This window comes from Convolutriloba macropyga, chromosome 15, assembly GCF_964194025.1.
Source record: "Convolutriloba macropyga chromosome 15, txConMacr16.3, whole genome shotgun sequence".
Taxonomy (NCBI): domain Eukaryota; kingdom Metazoa; phylum Xenacoelomorpha; order Acoela; family Convolutidae; genus Convolutriloba; species Convolutriloba macropyga.
This window is the reverse complement of record NC_134482.1, coordinates 39,447,306-39,466,907: the sequence shown is the minus strand read 5'-3', so window position 1 is coordinate 39,466,907 and position 19,602 is coordinate 39,447,306. Positions and strand designations below refer to the sequence as shown.

At 36.6% G+C, this 19,602-nt stretch overlaps 1 protein-coding gene across 4 annotated transcripts in view; it reads left to right on the top strand.

The window, feature by feature from the left end:
• Positions 1 to 18,612, top strand: part of LOC142354268 (uncharacterized) — a 301,959-nt gene extending 283,347 nt beyond the window's left edge. For all 4 annotated transcript variants that reach the window (XM_075406530.1, XM_075406529.1, XM_075406528.1 and 1 more), the window contains 7 exons: positions 2,341 to 2,711; positions 9,755 to 9,883; positions 14,987 to 15,108; positions 16,743 to 16,876; positions 17,396 to 17,665; positions 17,925 to 18,050; positions 18,241 to 18,612. In XM_075406530.1, coding sequence (XP_075262645.1) covers positions 2,341 to 2,711; positions 9,755 to 9,883; positions 14,987 to 15,108; positions 16,743 to 16,876; positions 17,396 to 17,665; positions 17,925 to 18,050; positions 18,241 to 18,582 — 1,494 coding nt within the window. In that variant the 3' untranslated portion in view covers positions 18,583 to 18,612. The remainder of the gene's footprint in view (positions 1 to 2,340; positions 2,712 to 9,754; positions 9,884 to 14,986; positions 15,109 to 16,742; positions 16,877 to 17,395; positions 17,666 to 17,924; positions 18,051 to 18,240) is intronic.
• The last annotated feature ends 990 nt before the right edge of the window (positions 18,613 to 19,602 follow it).

The following is a 19,602-nucleotide window of genomic DNA, read 5'->3' as shown; positions in this document are numbered from 1 at the left end:
CTAAACCTCGAGAGGAGAGTATGCTTTGAGTTCTTGATAGTCTTATATAGTTCGACAAGTATTATTCTTTTAACAGTTAAAATATCCCTTCATTCATTAAGCTTAACTAATCAGTGCTTCATAAGTTCAAACTAGTACCTCAATTCACAACCTAAACCAGTGCTTTAAACCATCCCTCCATATGTGTCTCCTCCTCAAAAGTTTAGAGCCATTATGCAAAGAAATAACCATGATTATTTCCAGTGCTAATTCAATGTCTTCTCTTAATCTTAACTTTAAACTTATGTCCTCACTCTTTACTCTGAAATTAGCGCACTTTCACATCTTTAACGTTCCTTCAAAGCTCTTAATCTTGTCTTAACCCTCTTTATTTTAACCTTGTCTTAATTTAAACTTTGTTTCTCTTAACTTCATTAATTGTCTTTAACTTAAATGCTCTCGTTCCTAAACACTTTTCTAAGAAAACATAAATTGGGTGGCTCCAATAAAAATATGTTTATATCCTCATACTTGTGCAGATTATATGTTTTATAGAAAAATTGTAAAACCCCAGTTCTTTCACTAAAATTTTCATGGAAAATTTTCATAAAGTCGGGTAGTGTCACGCCCCTATTTCGTCCCTCATAGTTACGTGATGATTTTCCTTTAAATATCCATAAATAAGTGCTATAATTTAGTTCATATTCAGTTAGTTTCAAGGCCATATATAGCCAGTATTCCATCTAGGCCTATAACCCCTAATTTGTTTATGTTTATGAGAAACAACCGCAGATTGACAGTTTTACTAGCAAACACTTCAAGTGCCTAAAAGCCTCAATATACTTTTTTGAGTTTCTTGATGATAAATTCACATAATCAGTAAATAACTTCATGAGAGATTATGTACTTGGTGAAGTAATTATTCTGATAAAGTAGGTGCTAATACGGAACTTGTTTATGTACTGAACAAACACCAAGAGACGTACAAAAGCCGGAAATCGCCCTACTTGAAAATCAGTAAATATTTGCGAAGGACCAATACAACTCAAGGCACAACCCTGCGGACCCAACTATCACCAGAACACCGGAGAACCAGCCTGACAATCAGTTGCCTATCACCTTATAAAAACTTGATAAAACTTGAGAAACTTCTTGTTAAAATTATTCAACAATTCTTGCTAAATTAATTAAAGATTGAACTGGAAATTCTCTTGAAAACCTCTAAGTTTGATAAACTAAGTTACAGATGAAATAGCGACTAACTTAATACTAAAATGCAAGGCAAATTAGTGGATATATCACGCATCCGAACCGCTCAATAAAAGGCTATTACTAGCTAATTTTATTCAAAATATATCTGCTAAAAATCGTACTGTGAAACATCAAAATAAGTCCTTGTAAAATGGCAATAATTCAAGTTAATTACTCCTCATATAAACCTCAATAACACCACGGGGAACACTACTAAAATCAGTGCGTAACACCCCTTCGAAGCTGTTGTTTACTTTGTTGAATACGAATTTGTCTTGCTTTGCCTCATTTTGCCGCTTTTCGACATTTTGCATGAAATCTTTGACTTCTTTAGGCTAATTTCATTCTTCACTCATCTTGCTCAAAGCGTTTTTTTAAATTGAATTCAAAGATAGAAACGGGAAATTGGATGCCCGCTCCTTGAACCTCGTTCTTACAAGTGTTATTTGCCATCGCTGATGTTTATTGGTATTGATACTAGCCCTTGTATCCTCTCAGTAAGGTACAGGCGTATGTCTAACTACGAAATGAATTAAAAGATTTCGCACTTTAAATTTCTGTACAAGAATCAAATTGATTTTTTTTTCTGTTTTTAATTCCCAATAGGGGTTATGGGAATCAACGGCGGCTATTTTCCGGCAATCTGCTGTGTATCTTTTAAATGCAATACGACAAATATGCTTCGGCAGTAATTTTAATCTGGCTAATTAGTCTCTCGTTTAATTGCATAATGTGAGCTATTTGAACAACCTTATTAGGTCTGAATCCCTGAGTTGATCACTCTCGAAAATAATCAATGAAGTTGTAAATTGCATCGAGTTTTCAATGGAATGCCAGTGAAACATTAAGCATTTACAAAAGCGATTTGAAATTCTTTTTTTTTGGTTTTTAGCTAGTAGATTCTAGAATTGTGAGACACCAGTGGAGAAATACTATTCCTTTGGGGGTAATCAATCAAAAGGGCACTTCGGCTCAAGCTTCTATATAGAGTGATCAATGAATGACCTGAGGAAATCTTGGATTACAAACTGATTTCTTAATTGTTTTTTTAAAATATTTCGGTATATTTGGTCCTCCGTTCTTAATAAATGTTTCAATTGTCGTTTTCAGGACGGAAACAGAAATCAGGTTGGAAATCGCCATTCTGCTGGGGAAGTCTCACTCGCAAGTTTTAACTCTCACAATCATTTTCATCATCATAATCACAACCCCAACGCCCGACTTTTTCCACTACCCTCAGGTCTATCGTCAGAAATGGTGGCTCAGAATTGCCCAAGTGTCGTGTCCTCCCCCAATCACAGAGATGTCAGTAAGTCTTCCCACGCCAGCAGTTTGCAGGATGTGGGGTGGAATCCCAACGGGTCTGGAGGTGTGGCCACTGCGGGTTTGTCGGCCAGCGAGTTGTCTATTAACTCATCAACGAGTGGTTTCAGCGATTCTGGATATAATATGGGAGGTTTCAATATCAACAAGAACCCAAGGTTGGTAATTTATTTAAAATATATTTAATTCAATAGTTTGTGAACGAATATAACTGAATGATCAGGAAGCAAGCTTCTGAGAAACTGCGAAACTTGCTCACAATCTGGATTTACCCAGTACAATTTGCACCCCCCCCCCCCCATTACAGTGCCACGTGCCATTACATAGTAAATAATTATGAAAAAATATGGCTCGTGCGTCGGGGGGGGGGGGGGTTTGGAGTGGGTGGGAATGTATGCACCAAATAAGCTGGGGGAGGGGGTCACAAACGGGAAAGTTCGATTAATCTATAGAATAGAGAAATTGGGTATTTTCGTTGATTTTTTTCTGGGTTATTGATTAATTGCTGTCAAACGTAGTAACCCACAATAAGCTGGGTCCTCGTGATCTGTTTTAGCGCCTTTTTTCGATTTTAATTGCTCTGTGAACGCTCAAATGTTCTTTCGCTCAATTAAGCATTTTGACTTTTGTCGAAAGAAAAGGGATAAACTGGTAAAGCCCGAGGGCTCTGTCACAATGCAGTTGTCTTTAAAATGCGCAGCGAGCACTAATTACTGTGCAAGGCAGAAATTCAAGATTTTTGAAGCCCATTTATTTATCTTACCCCAGCCCCGCACACCTGGTTAAGCTGCTGGTCTCAGTAAGTAAGCTTTTTAAATAGGAGCAGTTTTCCGGCCTCAGATTGTTTTTCTTTCGTACGCTTCGTCCTCGAGGATAAATTGGTGAGCCACGAACACATTAATGCGCTGTGTAGGTCTTTAAGAGCTTTACTACTCTAAGTGGTAATAGAAACTACTGAAGCGGAAAATAATTAAGTGATTTCGACTCCGCCCAACTTTCACCCCCTAACCAAGCCAAAACCACAGCAGTTGCTTGATAGCGCTTTGTTCAAGGCGTAAGTCTCTTATTAATAGCCGCCCTCATCTTCTCAGCCGGCTATTATAGCGCTCCTATTACAATTCAAAGAATTTGAATTGTATTGGGGCGCTGTCTTTTTTTACGACTCGAAGAGGAGTATTGGAGAAGTCCTTTTTTTTTTTTTAATCAATTTTATTGGAGTGATTTTTAAAGCGGGAAATGAAACGCGTGAAAAAATTTGGAGTGGTTTTTGTGCTGAACAAAATTGAAGAGTGGAGCGAAAAGAGAGTGGTTTTTGTTCATACCGCTGTTTTTGAGAGAGCGATAAATTGATGTGTGAAAAAATTTTCTCTAAGCGAGCGAAATTTTTTTGTTCACATGCGGCTTTTTAAAACCGTTTTTTTGTTATTTTTTTGGTTTGGAAGTCTGATTATGATATTGTGTGATGCTTAGGGTTGTTTTAATAGTGATTCGCAAGTTTGTGGTCATTAATAAGATTTTTATGCCATTTTGCTGGTTTTTCAGCTATTTTGCTGAATTTTAGGCGAATTTAAGCAATTTTTTGCGTTTTGTTTTGTTATAATGCTTTGTAATGGCTTTGAATAGACGCATGTTAGTAACTGAGTTTTTATATACCAAGTGATTACATTCTCTTAGGTTGGAAACGATTTTTTTGTTTAGAAAAATGACAATAAACTGAAAAATTTTGAATTATTTTTCTTAATTTTTTGTTGTTTTTCGTGTTTTTTTCTAAACTTAGAAAAATTTTTCAGCCTATTCGACTTTCCTATTGTTTTCGAAGTCTTCCAGTACTAATTCACTCCAATTAACGTTTTTTGGGTCTATGTGCTCCCGTGAAATTGAAAAAAAGCTCAATTTTTTCTATGATTTTTTTTTCAATTTTTTTAAATGCCCTTTGTTCTTCAATTTTTTATAGCATTTGGGGATGCCTATAGTCCAAATTATTTGTCCTTGATGCATGTTGATGATTTTGATTTCAGTTTTGAATCATTTTTTTAAAGATAATTGAGTAACTTTTATGAAGAGTTCCGCAAATTTTCGTGTTTTTTTTTTTGAATTTTTGCTGAGTTCTTCTGATTGTCTGCTTTTTGCTAGTTTTTAATGGTCTAGTTTTTGATAGGAGCTTTTCTAGAGGTTTTGTTGAAATATATTTAGTGCACTTTTCAATGACAAATATCACTAACTTTTCTTAAACACTAACTTTTTTCTATTTTTTTCGTTCTTCGTTTTTACTCATATAAATAAACAATGATTTGGATTGGTGGACACTTGACCAGATGTAGTATTGAAGGTTTTTTGAAATAATGATTTGATTTCAGCATAATGGTATTTGATTCATTATTTGTGGCCAATTTTTTTTTGTTTTTTTACAGAAAATGTTTTTGGTTTTGTTTCTCATTTCCTTTCTTTTACCTACGTTTATTCTACTTGAAATTTGTGTTTGGTTTTTGTCTCAAATAGCAGTGTTTCAACAAAATTAAACTTAACCTATTTCACGAGTTTTTGCCAAAAGTTGTTTTTAAACTTGCAACTCAATGTAAAATTTTTATCACGTGCTTTATCGTCTTTTCTGGTCAGTTATTTTTTCATTGTTCTTTTTCTTTTTTTTGTTTTAAAGTGTCAAGTGTTATTCAGTAGGATAAGCATTATGTTAGTTATTGTGGTCAATCAGTAGAGTAAGTTTTATGTTTGTTAGGGGCGTTCGTTTTTTCCTTCGAGTCGTTTCCGGAATTCTTCCGGCTATGTTTTTTTTTTAAGATCTGTTCACACATTTTCATGATTTTTGAAGTCAAATTGGAGTGGTGATTTTGGTCACGCCGAAACAGGAAATGGAGCGAAAAAGCGAGTGGTTTTGCGGCGTGAATTTTTTTTTTGCTCTAATTTTAAAGTAGAGTGAGAAAACGGTGTTTGAACAAAAACTCGGTTTCTCGGTAGTGGTTTTTTGTTCACATGCGGCAATTTCACTCCGATTTTTACTGTTTTTTCGATTTTTTGGATCGGATTTTTTTTCTAACTAGTTTTCCCAATCCATTCACAGCCCATTCTGGACCTAGTTTTTTGTTAGAATCAAAATTACATATCTCACTAGTGGTTTTTTGTTCTCCCTAGCAGCATTTTGAAATTGATTTTCTGTTTTTTTTGTTCTTTTTTCTGATTTTTTAGAAATGGTTTTCCCAATTCACTCATTGTCCGTTCTAGGTCTAGTTGTTTGTTAAGTCAATGAAAATTCTTTGAATTGTACGTCAGGACTTGTCCTGCTATGTTTTTTTTAATTCGTCGAATAAAAAAATGTTTCGCTTTACCTCATTTTGCCGCTTTTTCAACATTTTGCGTGATATCTTTTTGACTTCTCTAGCCTAGTTTCTCTCTTCTCTCATTCTGCTAAAAGTGATTTTGAACATCAGTTGCTCAGCAAAGCAATTCAAAATGAACAGAGTCAGTATAAAAAAATTGAAGTCTGAAGTAGAAACGGGATAAACCCATAAAGCCCAATTTTAGATGCCCGCTATTTGAACGTCGTTCCTATAAGTCTTAGTTACCATCTCTAATGCTTATTGGTATTGATAGTAGCCCCTGTAGCCTCTCTCTAAGAAACAGAAGTACGTTATTTTCAACTGCGAAATGCCATCAAAATAAATCGGACTTAAAAATGTTTTTGTACAAAAATCTTTTTTTTCAATATCTTTATTCTTTCAATCCCAATCATGCTTATTGGAATCAACGGCGGCTAATTTCCGGCAATCTGCCGGGTATGTTTTTTTAAACTGTCTTTAATATATATTTTCTTTTGAATTTTTCTAAACAATTCCTGACACTTTTTCAATACAAATCACAATGTAATTAGGTAGCATTAATTAACTGCTCTCAAACGAAGTTTGCAGTAATTATTTTAGTCTTGTGGTTATTTTTATGCGATTTTTCGTCCGACCCATTTGAATTTTTGTCCTCATGTTTGAATTTTTGTCCTCAATGTTATAAACAGGTAGCTACCAGAGGGCATTAATTGGCTGAGCTGCTCTCTGAGCGTTACGCCTCGATAAGTATGCAATTGGCCACTGTTGAGGACAATTTCATGGTATGAAGGGCGGTTCTTAATCTTAAAAGTTTGAATCACCTGAGTCCCCCAATCCCGAAACTCCCCCATAACCCCTCCTACAACCCCCACCCCCACATCGCCTGAACCCCGCCAACGCTTGACAGCCCACTCTGATCACACACCCCCTAATGCTAACATATCCTGAAGCCCTAGCTGGCTACTACCGAAGCCAACCGCTGGCCAATCGTTTGAGAGCCTTTTGCCCGAAGATGGTCGGTTATGTTCTAAATTTCTCTCACGCAGTTGAACTCAAAGTAGTGTTACTACTAAAAGTCAAATGAAAAGTGAGCCAACATTGGATTAATTTTTTACTTCAAATTTTAGTAGCGGTTTTTGTTGTATATTAATAACCTATAATAACGTCATTTAAAGCCCAGCCCCCTTAGTGAATTTAAATACTCGCCCCTCCTGACTGAAGAAAACTGCAATATTATTATAGGCGCCCTATTAATTTTATACGACTCAGAGGTGCTATGGTTTTTGTTTTTGAGCGACTCGAAATAGAGTATCGTGATCAAAGTTGATCTCAATGCTCCTCTACGAGTTGTTAAAAAACGAAAAACGGATCTATTCTGTTTTTTCCCCTCCAGCTTAGGGGGCTAATGTCTTTTACGCCCCCCCCCTTCGAACGTGCTATTTTTTACATAGTAACGTGCTATATAACAATATATAGTTTGTAACCGGGGTGCGTAAAAAACACTGGGGGCCGAAACAGAATAGATCCCAAAAAACCATAACTCAAATCGTAAAAATAAATAGGGCCCTATAAGAGCGTCTTTTTAGGTTCGATATTTTTAATAGCCGCACAGCGATAGCTGGGGCTATTATTGGCCTTCTCTTGGTTTTTTTTTCTATTTCGTCGTCGCGATTTTTGTTACGACCATATGACATCACAACCACTTCAAATGTGCTTTTGTTCATTCATTCATGCAATTTCAACTGGAGTGCGTGCGTGGCGTCATTTTTTGCTCTTAGTGGAGCGAGTTTTTTGTTCTTTTGCGTGATTAATTTTTTGGTCACACTTGACTTACCTCACTCACAAAAATGACTTCCTGACTTTGAAATTGACTTTTTTTACTTTAATTTAAGAGATAAGGTCAAATGGGTGTGTGTCGCTCTAAATGAAAGTTATTAAAGAGCAGCTAATAGAGGTAGCAAAAACTTTACTGATTTTAAATCAAAATATAACATATCAGCCTTCAATGAAAAGACCAATTTTTTTGGTCTGTCTTTTTTACTGTTTTTTCGAGACTGCAGATCGAAGCCATTGCGGCTGTTTTCTCGAAATCTACCAGCTATGTTTTAGTGTATTTAAAGCAAGATGTAGAATTCAATGCTGCTTGTGTAAGCTAAGTTTTTAGGTCAAACGGCGCATCGAGTAAACGAGCAGAGAGAAGAGAATAATTTTCTGACCATGGTGGGAATTTTTATAAAGAGCAAGAAAAGAGCTGTTTTTTATAGCTGCGAAGCTGTAAGCTGAGCGTAGCTATATTGCGGTGCTCTTGGTTTTTTTTGTTTCGTCGTCTGACGCTTTATTTTCGTTTTACATTTGTTCTAGAACATTCTGTCTCGTCACTGCTTAAATGGCTTTTTCGCGCTTGATTTCACGCTTTCTGCGTGACCTAAATTGCGGTTATTCAGAAACAGAATCTGTTCCTAAAGCAAAGTTGATTGTAAGAAAACAGATTGTATGGTCCGACAGCCGAGTGGTTAAGGCGACTGGCTGTTAATCTGGAGATCGCCGGTTCGAGACGCGACAGGGAAACTTTTTTTTGCACCCAAAAACAACCTCCTTTGAAATAAACTTGTAAGTTTTATAGGCGGCGACGATAACTATTATCAACTCACTTCTGTATCTTTTCCATCTGTATTTTACGGCACGCAAGTCTATTTCGCAGCTATTCCGGCAATCTGCCGGCTATGTTAGTTGTTATTTAGCTTTTTCGAGTACAGTTGGTTTTTCTGAACCGTAATAACTAGTAGCTGTACGTTTGAAATTATTTTCGACTATTTCAATCATGTATTAGACTTTTAGATGTAATATTGAGCTGCTTTTGTCATTTCGACATTTGAGACGCATTTTACGGGTTTTGTATTAACAGTAGCAAAATCGATAGCTGGCGCTATTTGTAGCCTTCTCGGTTTTATGCCCTTGACTTTTTTGTTTTGTGTGATCTAAATTTCTCTGATTCACAAGTATCAGCAGCTGAACTCAAGTGGCCGCACTACTGAAAGACAAGTAAAACACTCACGTGCACATTTTAAAATGCCGAAAGTCTGCAGTGCCAGAAGTTAAAATGCCAGAAGTTGACCTCCGTTGACTTTCATCATTTTAAAACGTGCGCGTTTCGTGTTTTAGTGTTTTAAACGTGGTTACACGACTCTGCAGAAGTCACTTCGAAATTCTGACTTAATATCTCGAATCGCTTCGCGTGTCTCGATAAACAACAGAAGTTCTCACTGAATTCAAGCAGAGTCACGTAACCATTACATAAAAAGTGTGCTGAAATTGGTGTAATTAATTTCACTTTAGGTTTTATTAGTGGGTATAGTGGTATATAATAACCTCTAATGATGTCATTTGAAACTCCCAAGTGAATTTTATAACTCCCCCCCCCCCCCGCGACTGAAGCAGGCTGCAATAGGTTCGAGCTTCCATTAGTTGTTCGATTGTAATTCTTCCGGCGTTATTCGATTAGGATTAACTGGTGAGACACGGACATGTTAATGCGCGGTGCAGTTCTTTATGAGATTTAATACTCTCTAAATGGTAATAGGAACTGCTAAAGACGCGAAAATTAATGGTGTAGGGGATAACATTAAGTGGTTTCACCTTTCGGTCCCTCACCTACCAATTACCCCTCTTAGGCTAACCCCCACCCCGTTAGCTTTTGCAAAGTAAACCACGCAGGTGTTTGATAGCAGTTTGTTCGACATTAGTCGGTTATTTTTTCTCCTTCAATCATTCTACATTATTCTTTCAGAATTATACTAGCCAGCCACTTCCTGTACTTTTTCAATACAACCCAATTATTTATAAAATTATTAATTGATTTTTTTTCTCAGGTTTCAGCACCACTCAAAACCCTTGGCCAGCAGTCTAAGTGTGGGGAGTGTTCGCGGTCGCTTGAACAATGGTCATCCAGCCGGAGCCAATGTTTATCGTAACAGTGGAGGCGGAGCAAGCAACTATAGGTATAATTATAATCTCAGCAAAGGACTTTAACAGAACTTTGATACAAGATAAATGTAAAGTGAGCTAAATTGAATTGTCTATCTGGGGGCATTTGATGAATTCACCAGATTTTCAATTAGACCTATTAACGAAATACTTTTTTTCTTAATGACGTGGTTCTTGAGTTGCTATTTTTACCACCGGACTCACGAATTTCTGTTAACAATTGATCTCAGTCACGGTGAAAAGAGTGCTTTTGCGCGCAATGAAAATCAACCAAATAGAAATGTGTTTGAGCTACACTATGGTACCAAAAAGCTACGTACACCTAAAGATTTTTTAAAAAGCAATACAAATATCAAATAATATAACATTTTGAGTTCAAATTTGTTCTCTAATAACGCATCATTACACTTTTAGCTTTTTAACGTCTAGTGGACGGTTTGTATAGTTTTCATACAGGTTTCTCACGACGTCTGCGTCAATTTCATTCCAAATTTCATACACTTTTTCTTCTAAATTTTCCCAAAAAACTGTCTGTTTTCGTAATCGTTGCTTCAAAATCGCCCAAAAATTTTTAATAGTACTCAGATCTGGACTGCATGCTGGTACCCTCCACTCGTTTTCTTGAAAAAAATGGCCGATAATCTTCAATTTATGCACAGGAGCATTATCTTGTTGAAAAATAATGTCCAGCAAATGCATTTTTTTCGTAAATTTTCAAAATTTCCAAATAACTGACAGCATTTAGCTTGTTTGAACACTTAACAAGCAATTTCCGTCCATCTGATCGTATTGCACCCCAAAACATAAGTGATCGTTTGTCCGAACTCAAATTTTTTGTGTTATTTCTCTTAAAACTTCTAAATTTCACACATTTTTTCACGCCTTAGCGCAAATCGTGCTGATGAAGCACGAATCATGCTTTAAAAGCAGAAATCATGCTGTACGTAGGTTTTTGGTACTATAGTGTATTTTTAAACTCGAAATCGCGTTTCTTGTCTCTCACTTTGATTTTTGCTGACTTTAGATAATTGAGATCAATTGAGGTTATCTTAACCTAATTGAAGGTTATTTGAGGGCAGCTTTACAGTGCATTATTCTAAATCTATTACAGGTATTACTGTTATCATAGCAATTTGCATAAAACTTTTTTTCCTATTTTTTTGCGTGTTCTGTTTATTTGTGTTTTCAGACTACTGGTCTATGAGGCTATCGCAGCTAGTTTCTGGTAGATATCTCCTGAATATTTCACACTTATGCAGATTCTTAATCATAATGTAACATCTCAAAAATTAGTTAAAAAAATTACCGAAAATTTTCTTTTCGGTCTGTTTTTTTTCAGTATCTTTTTAATAGTTACCGACAGCCTCTGAACGGCTATTGTTTAGGCGCTATCCTAAAGAATTTCAAAGAATTTACATTTCAAAGAATTTACATTTCAAGGACTTTGCATTGTGTTGGGCGCTATCTTTTTAAGACTCGAAGAGGCTTTATGGTTTCCTGTTTTTTTCATAAGCAAGCGAGCAAGAAAACGAAGTTCAGGGAGTGAATAAAGTTAGAAGTTGTTGCTCTGAACAACTGCGAAGAGCTGAGAAATGAGAGAGTGTTTAATTTGTTCATCATACCTTCTTTTGAAACAGAACGAGAAATCTAGGTGTGAAAATTTTCTTGCTAACAGCAAATTTTTTGTTCACGTGCGGCTTTATCAAGTTGTTTTTTGTTTTTAATTGCTCTTGAACGTAGTTCATAGCAATTATTGTAAACGTGTGTCTTTTTTATGCAAAATTTTCGCTTGACAATTTTGACTTTTCGAGTGACTTTTGCGCCCTTGACTTTTTGCATTTCGCGTGATCTAAAATTCCCTCTCAATCACAATTTCAAGCAGCTGAACTCAATTGGCGGCAATTTAATACTAAAAGTCAAATGAAAACTGCGCCGAAACTGGTGTCATTTTTTACTTTAAATCTTAATAGTGGTATATGTTAACCTCTAATGTGGTTATTTGAAGCCCACTATAGAACTTCTTAGTCCCATTTAGGCTCCCCCCCCCGACTGAAGCAGGCTGCAATTGATTAGAGCTCCCACTAGTCGTTCAAGAGCAATTCTTCCGACGTTTAGTCGGTTATGTTTTTTAATAGCCGCGAAGCGATAGCGGCTATTATTGGAGACATCGTGGTTTTTTTTAATTCGTCGTCTCCATCGATGATTCTTACGACCTGACTTCTTGGAATTGACTTCTTGGAATTGGCTTCTTGGAATTGACTTCAGTGACTTCTATTGCTTTGCAGTTAAAATTTGTGTTACTGACGTCATTTCTGCTTTTAGGTCAATTGCGTGACTTACCTCACTCACAAAAATGACTTCTGAACTCACTTATGGAAATTCAAGTTTTATGAACATAAAATAGTGTGCATCTAAGTGCCAAATTTATATGCCCTAGTTCTTGAGTATTAGTCTTGAGCTTTCGATTTCGAATATCAATTTTGAAAAAGCTCTCTTAGCGCTTTTTCCCTATAGACTGTATAGGTCAAAAAATTGACAGTCAAAATCTAACCCAAAAAGTGTAGTTGTCTATTAAAGGACTGGTGGTCGATCTGTCTATCTTATTTCTTTAGTTGTTCCAATTCATGGAAGGCCACAAGCGTCTATCGCGGCTATTTTCCGGCAATCTGCCAGCTATGTTTAAAAATTTTCTATGCTGCCCAAAAGGTTATCTTAGAATAAAGTTATACTTGATAACCGCCGTCAGCCTCTCAACGGCTCTTATTTAGGCGCTCTCCTTTTTCTAATTGGCTTTAACTTTGGACCACGTTTTTCGTTTACTGAAGTGACGATTTTCACGCTTGACTTCTGATTTACCTCACTCACTGTTTCTACTGAATGGATTTTAAGTTTTCTCACGCATTGAATTACGTATTGTAGTGAATACGGTCAAAGTCAAAAGAGCAAAATTAGAAGAAACGAGATAAACATATAAAGCCCGGTCATCAAGTCATAATGCATTAAGTTATCAAAGTTCATTAAAGCGATAAATAGCTCGCATTAGTTTTATGCCTAATAGAATTGTTCAGCATAGAAGCTGAATTAAGTCTAATTTTAGAATCTAACCGAATATGCACAATTTGCACATCAAATAAGAATACTTTGACACCTCGTCTGCCCGTTTCTATCTTCATTTTTCTTTTTCAATACCAATTTTTGTCAAGCTGATCAAAGGGCGCTATTTTTCGGCAGTTTGTCGGCTATGTTTTTTATTTGCTCTCTAAAGCAGATTGACTCCAGCAGTGAAGTCGCAGGTGTCTTTGTTCTACTTCCAACTTTTCGTCTGACTATCTTTTTTCGTTTTCTGTTTCAATCCCAATATGCGTCCAGCGGGTCAACGGCGGCTAATTTTCGGCATTTGGCTGGCCAGGGTTTTCAAGTTGTTTTGATAACGTTTCGAAGGTTATGGGTAATTAAAAGGAGTTTTACGCTATTTGAGGTTTTTCAACATATTCTCCGGTTTTAAGGCTATTTTAAGCTATTTTCCACCCATTATTGTTTATTGCTGTTAGTTAAGCTTAATGCTCGTGAGCAATTTCAATTAAATATTCAATATAGGTTCATAGGTACCAAACTTTTTTAAAATTTGGATAAATTGCAAAAAAAATTTTTAAATTTATTTTCGTATAGTGTTTCGCGTTATTTCAGTATCAGAGATGTTTTGTGCTTACTTTTGCTGGTCCAAATTTCTGGGACCAATGGAGTTGTCGCGATTGCTGAATTGTTGTTTTCCCATTATAATTGTACTTGTAGTAGAGTGAGAAAACAGTGTTCGAACAGAAATTCGCGTTCTCTGTGGTAATTTTTTGTTCATATGCTGCATTTTGACTAATTTTCACAATTTTTGTTTGCTTTTTTTTCTACGTTGTTTTTTTCTAAATGACCTGCTCAGTTTTTAAATTCCGTTCTGCTTTCTGGTCACGCTTTTTCTCAAGTCACGATTTTCACGTTTGACTCGTCACTTACCGCACATCATTGTTTAAACTGAATGAGTTTGAAGTTATTTCACGCTTTGAATTACGCAATGTAGTGATTACTGGAAATATCAAAAGAACAAGATGAAAATAAACGGGTTAAAACAATAAAGCCTGGTCCTTAAGTCAGTGTTCTAGTATACCAAAGTCTATTAGAGGTATCGCTAGCTGACGTTGGTATTAAGCTTAGCGGCCTGCATTTTAGAAGCTGAATTAAGTTTTGTTTTAGAATATAACTCAGTATTATAAAACTTTTTGAAACTTAAGACGAATTTTCCTCAGGTTTTCTTATCAATTTCTATCTGTTTTTTCAAATAGATGCCGTCAGCCTCTCAGCGGCTTTTATTTAGGCGCTCTCCTTTCTTTAATTCGCTTTACCTTTTGATCACGTTTTTGGTTTTAATTAAGTCAACGATTTTCACATTTGACTTCTGACTTACCTCACTCACTGTTTCAACTGAACGGATTTCAAATTTTTCACGCATTGAATTGCGCAATGTAGTGAATGCACTCAAGGTCAATAGAGTAAAATAAACGGGATCAATAGAAACGGGATAAACCGATCAAGTCCGGTCATTTAGTCATAGTGCATTAGGTTATCGAAGTTCATTAGAGTGATTGCTAGCTGGCATCAGCATTAAGCTTAATAGCTTTCAGTTTAGAGTTTTTTTCTACTTCTGTTTCAATCCCAATGCTCGTCAAGCGGGTCGACCTCGGCTATTTTCCAGCATTTTGCCGGCTATGTTTTCTTTTTCTGTTTCAACCCCGATGTGCATTTACCGGCTATGTTTGAGACTGCAGATCTGCGAAGCTATAGCAGCTATTTTTTTGCCAACAGCTATATTTCATTTTGTAATCGCCCTCCTCCCACTTTTGGGAAATTCCCTGATTGGGAGAAATTCCCTAATTGGGGCTATAAACGGTGGTAGATTTGGGACCTGTATTCCACCTGTGTAATTTTTGGTTCCAGATAATAAGGAACAAACTTTTTACAAAATATTATAGTAGTGTTAAATTGATTGGAGATAATCCACCTAGGGGAAAGATGGACCGTTCGACTCTGGCGTTGCACTTTTTAAATTCTGATACGCTCTCATGTTTCAGATACAGTGGGTGTACTGAAGGAGGAGCTACTACCGACAGTGGGGGCAGTCAAGGGGGTGACGGTGGAGGGGGAGGAGAGGGATCATGTTCTACTTCTTCTAGAAGCTTCTCAATGCTCTCAGGTACACAAATGTTTCCATCATAGAACCGGCAAAAATTTATAGTGCCACTCATGGTGTGTTTGTGCAATTGGGGTTTCTTTAGGTTCTGGTCCCAGTTAGTTGAAGGGGATTTGTGTATTGGAAAAGATGATATTGAGAGGGAGGGTTTTTGCACCTTTATGATCCTAAAAGAGTCAAGTAGACTCTACGCATAGATTTCTGATTCGAACTGCATCACTGTAATGTGATTTTCTCCTTAACTTATAAATTGTTGGTTAGAAGATTGATGTACAAGTGTCCTTTCTTGTGAGGCTCAAAGTTGATCATTCCTCATTTCCTTTACAACTTCAATAATTTCTCTTTTCCGGGTCATTTGAGTTCTTGTCAACTCCATGTGTTTTTCCCCACAATATCTAGATTTTTTTTTTCAATGGGTACAACTTTATAATGTGCAACAATCAAGTCAATCAATATTTGCCAAATGCATGTATCAAAAATAACAATAAGATTATCTGGCGAGTTTCGGGCTATACCATTTTTTGAGAAATTTTCAGGTTTTGTAGTGTCGCTGATTGATACGCGTATTAGCAGTTTGGTAATCTGGAAATTGAACATTGCTTCAAGCTGTGTATAATCACAGTTGCGCAATTTAATTCGTATTAGGACATGTTATCTCAAATTGTCCCATTGTGGTTTTATTGTTGATAAAGTTTGTAAGTCTATTTGGGGTGATTATTGTTGTGGTGTGAACAATAGACGGTAGGTTTACGTGTCTTTGTTAAAGAAATTCGATGTAATCGGATTATCAGTTCAATTATATGCAAGTTATTAGTACCTAGTTTTATTAATTTATTGGACATATTGTTTCAATTAATTTGAAAAGCTGATTTCTTGATTATTTATAACTTATACCTATCACCTATTTGTTATATTGGAAACAAAGTTCAACTTAGCTGGCACTAACATTGCAACCTTATCTTGGAAGAATTTTGGTTTTGAAAGTCGACATAAATCTCGACTTGATATACATATCACAGATTATAAATTACTCCCTTATCCTGTTCATTTTTTTCCTGATGTGAGATAATTATAGCTCATACATTGAAATTTATCTTTACTTCGTATCAGGCCTTACAATTGAGGGTTAATTTTCTTTCTGTATTGCTGGAGCAGTCAAGTTTTCATTCCTGCGGCCGAGGTCAGATAAGAAATGATTTTAAAATGTGATTTGCGGAAATATAGTGCTCACATGCGTGGTAGTAAATCACCGACCTATCTGACTAAAAACAGACAATAGTTGACAAATATCTTGGAGAATTGTTTACTTGGGGAACGTAATATTCAATGAAATCAAAATTGATTTTGCTCACGGGAATATAAATTGCAGAATAAAATGTTTGCCAATTTTCAGATAGGTACAAATTGTTGGGGAGTGATATCATTTGTGTTGTTTTGTGAAGTTTATTTTAAGCGGAGTCGAAATGAAACTATTTATTACATAAAAAGCTGATCTTTTGAAGTTTTGCTAATACATTGTTCTGTGTTGTAGTCAAAGCTCAAACAGAATTTAAATGTCTTTCAAGAAAGGCCTGTCTTTTTGCGGGCTCTATTAATTTTGAATTGGACTGATTGAATTATAAAGTGATGTGTTTTAGGAACGAGCGATTTGGGTCCGAGTATGGAGACTTTGCAAGACTTGGTTGTCGCCTTCAGTGCCCAGAGAGACACCCTTCTCGATAGACTCAGGGTCAAGCTGGACCAGTTGAAAGAAGTCTGTTTGCAAGAGAGTGTAAGTTGCCTTATTTCCACCCCCTCCCCCCTCCCTCCCTCACTGATACCACCATCCATAATTAATTGCTCTCAAATAAAGTTTGTAGCAATTATATTAGTCCTGTGGTCTTCTATGCGGTTTTTCATTTTTCGTCTGACCCTTTTAACTGTTCGTCCTCAAAAACGGGATAAACAGGTAGCGCCCGGAGGGCATTGAGTGGTCGAGTAGCTCTCTTAGAGCCTTACGCCTTACTAGTCTCTAAGTATGCGATTCACCGGAACTGTTTTGAGGAGACAGCAGTTTCATGGTATGAAAGGCGATTCTGAATCTGGACCCCGTCAGTCTCGTCAACGTCTTCATTGATCACATCTGTGAGCTGCTTTTTATTGTGGCCCACCAATAATTTAGTTTAGAAATTAATGGTTCTTCAAAAAGATAACCAAAAATAAATATATTAAATTAGAAAGAAGATTGTTAGTTTTTCGAAACGATGAAAACATTTTTAAGATACGAAAATAGTTTTGCAACCTGTTTCAGGAGATAACAGGAATGGTACCTCGAGAGTACCCCCTCACCCCAGGCAGCAGTCCCCCTGCCCCCAGGAAGAGGGTAGGCACTACCTTCCAACTACCAGAGAGCGTGCTACTTAGTGTGGACCAGCTGGCCATTCAACAACAGCAGCAACAACTGCAAGGGAAGCAGCTGTTCGGAGGTGGGGGAAGTGTCAAAGGACGGACGGGTCCAGGGGAGGGCGCAAAGGGTGTTGACAGATTAGAAGAAATGAAGAGTGAACGAGCAATATTGCAGGTGCTTATTTTACTAAAATATTGCAGAAAGGTCTCGTAAGATATGACAGTTTTTATCTTTCAAGAGACTCAAACCCGGAACTTTTTAACCAATTGTAGAACTGTGTCCGGTTTTAAAAATCTGTTCACTGTAGTGTCGGGTTGCAATAGTGTCGGGTCCGTTGGTATCATCACAATTTGCACGGAGGTCAGTCGATCATGTTTACATGTTTATCATAGTTTTCTCGCTCTCTTGAAGAGCTAATTTGTGCCATTTTCAGACGGAGGTTGACATGAAGGGTCAGATAGTGGAGGCAGAGAAGAAGTTGTTACAAGAAGGAGGTCATAAGCTGAAGAGGGCTGTCAGGAAACAGAGGAAGCAACAGATTAACAACATGGAGACACAGGTTAGGTTGTTTCTGTTGTAGCTTGGATAATTACAGTTTCAGTGACTAATTGTGAATTAGATTTTGGTCAGTTTTGTAAAACTTGATAGTATTAACCTCAAATTATTTGTACAAAAATAAGTGAATTCTAGCAAATGTTGACGATCTATCTTTTATTGTCTGAAGAGATTCATTTAGCTTGTGCCTTTAGTTGAGAGACATGAAATTCCGACTTGTCCAGTTGAAACGAGACATCGACAATTTCTCAATTGAGGCCGACAATAACAATTCACGACATCATCCCAATAGAAACAACAGTGAGTCATACTCAAATCAATCCTCCCTTATGACAAGCGTGAACAGAAACCGGGCTCATAGTGTCACAGAACGGCTGAGGAATCAAATTACAACTAACAGTACAGACGCTTTGAACACACCCACACCCACGCAACAGTTGATGCACGTGAATGGGGCGCCTAACTACCCTTATTACAGCTATGGATATGATCAAAATAAGGTTTGCTTTAAATTTGCTAATTTTAAATCGGTTTGAGGATTTATTGTGTTAGTTGAGATGTTAATTCAACTCAGATCTCTTTATATTGAAACCATAGCCAACGTTTGGGTGCGACTGAAAGCCTCCTTAGAAGTGCGACTGAAAATCAATTTGGTTGAAAGATTTCAGAATTGATGAACAATATCCTGTTTTTAATTGTCTCGGTTTAGAATAATCAATATCCCATTTAAATACTAACAGGATAGTTATACCGTTCTTTTTATGCAGATTTGACGTATTAAGGTTTGGTCATTTTAACTGGATCGCTGACATTGTCAACTTTTCATGCCAAAGTTTTGTATTCATTACAATCGCCTGTTTTTTTTTCATTTTTGCATGTAATCGAAGCGTTTGTTTAGTGTAATCTTCCTTCTAGGAGCCAAGAAAGGATTTGAAATTGAAAACGCTTTTAGACCGAATTTCGGTTGCATGAAGAATCTAGACTCTTGGAACTGCTCTTGATCTCTTATCGTTTTTATGCAAAATTTTTGCTGGACTGTTTTCGATATTTGACGGGTTTTTTATTTCATCATTTTTCTTTCACAATTTTTAGCAACAGGTCTTCAAACTCCGTAGTATAAGAGCAAGATTCTCATCACTGCCAATCATGAACAAATCAAATTGTTATTTGGGACAAATTTTGAGCCTGCAACCCACACAATCGGGGTTCAATGCCAACAAACATGTTGCAGTATAATGCTCATGATCAGCCTGATATTGTACTTTCGTATTTGGTTTCAATTCTCCTCGCTCAATGCAACATTTCTTGGAATTGAAAACCGATTGTTTGGGTTGCAAGTTCAAAATGTGTTTTAGATGATAATTTGATTTGCTCATAATTTTAACTGATGAGAATCTTGGGATTTAGACCGCCGTCAACGGCTATTATTTAGGCGATCTCCTTTTTTACGACTCGCTGAGGAGTATTGGTTTTCTTAAGTTTTTTTTTAAACCGGAAGTACTATTCGTTCAGACGCCGTTATGACCTGAAAGCGAAACTGAGTAAAATTGCCGTGT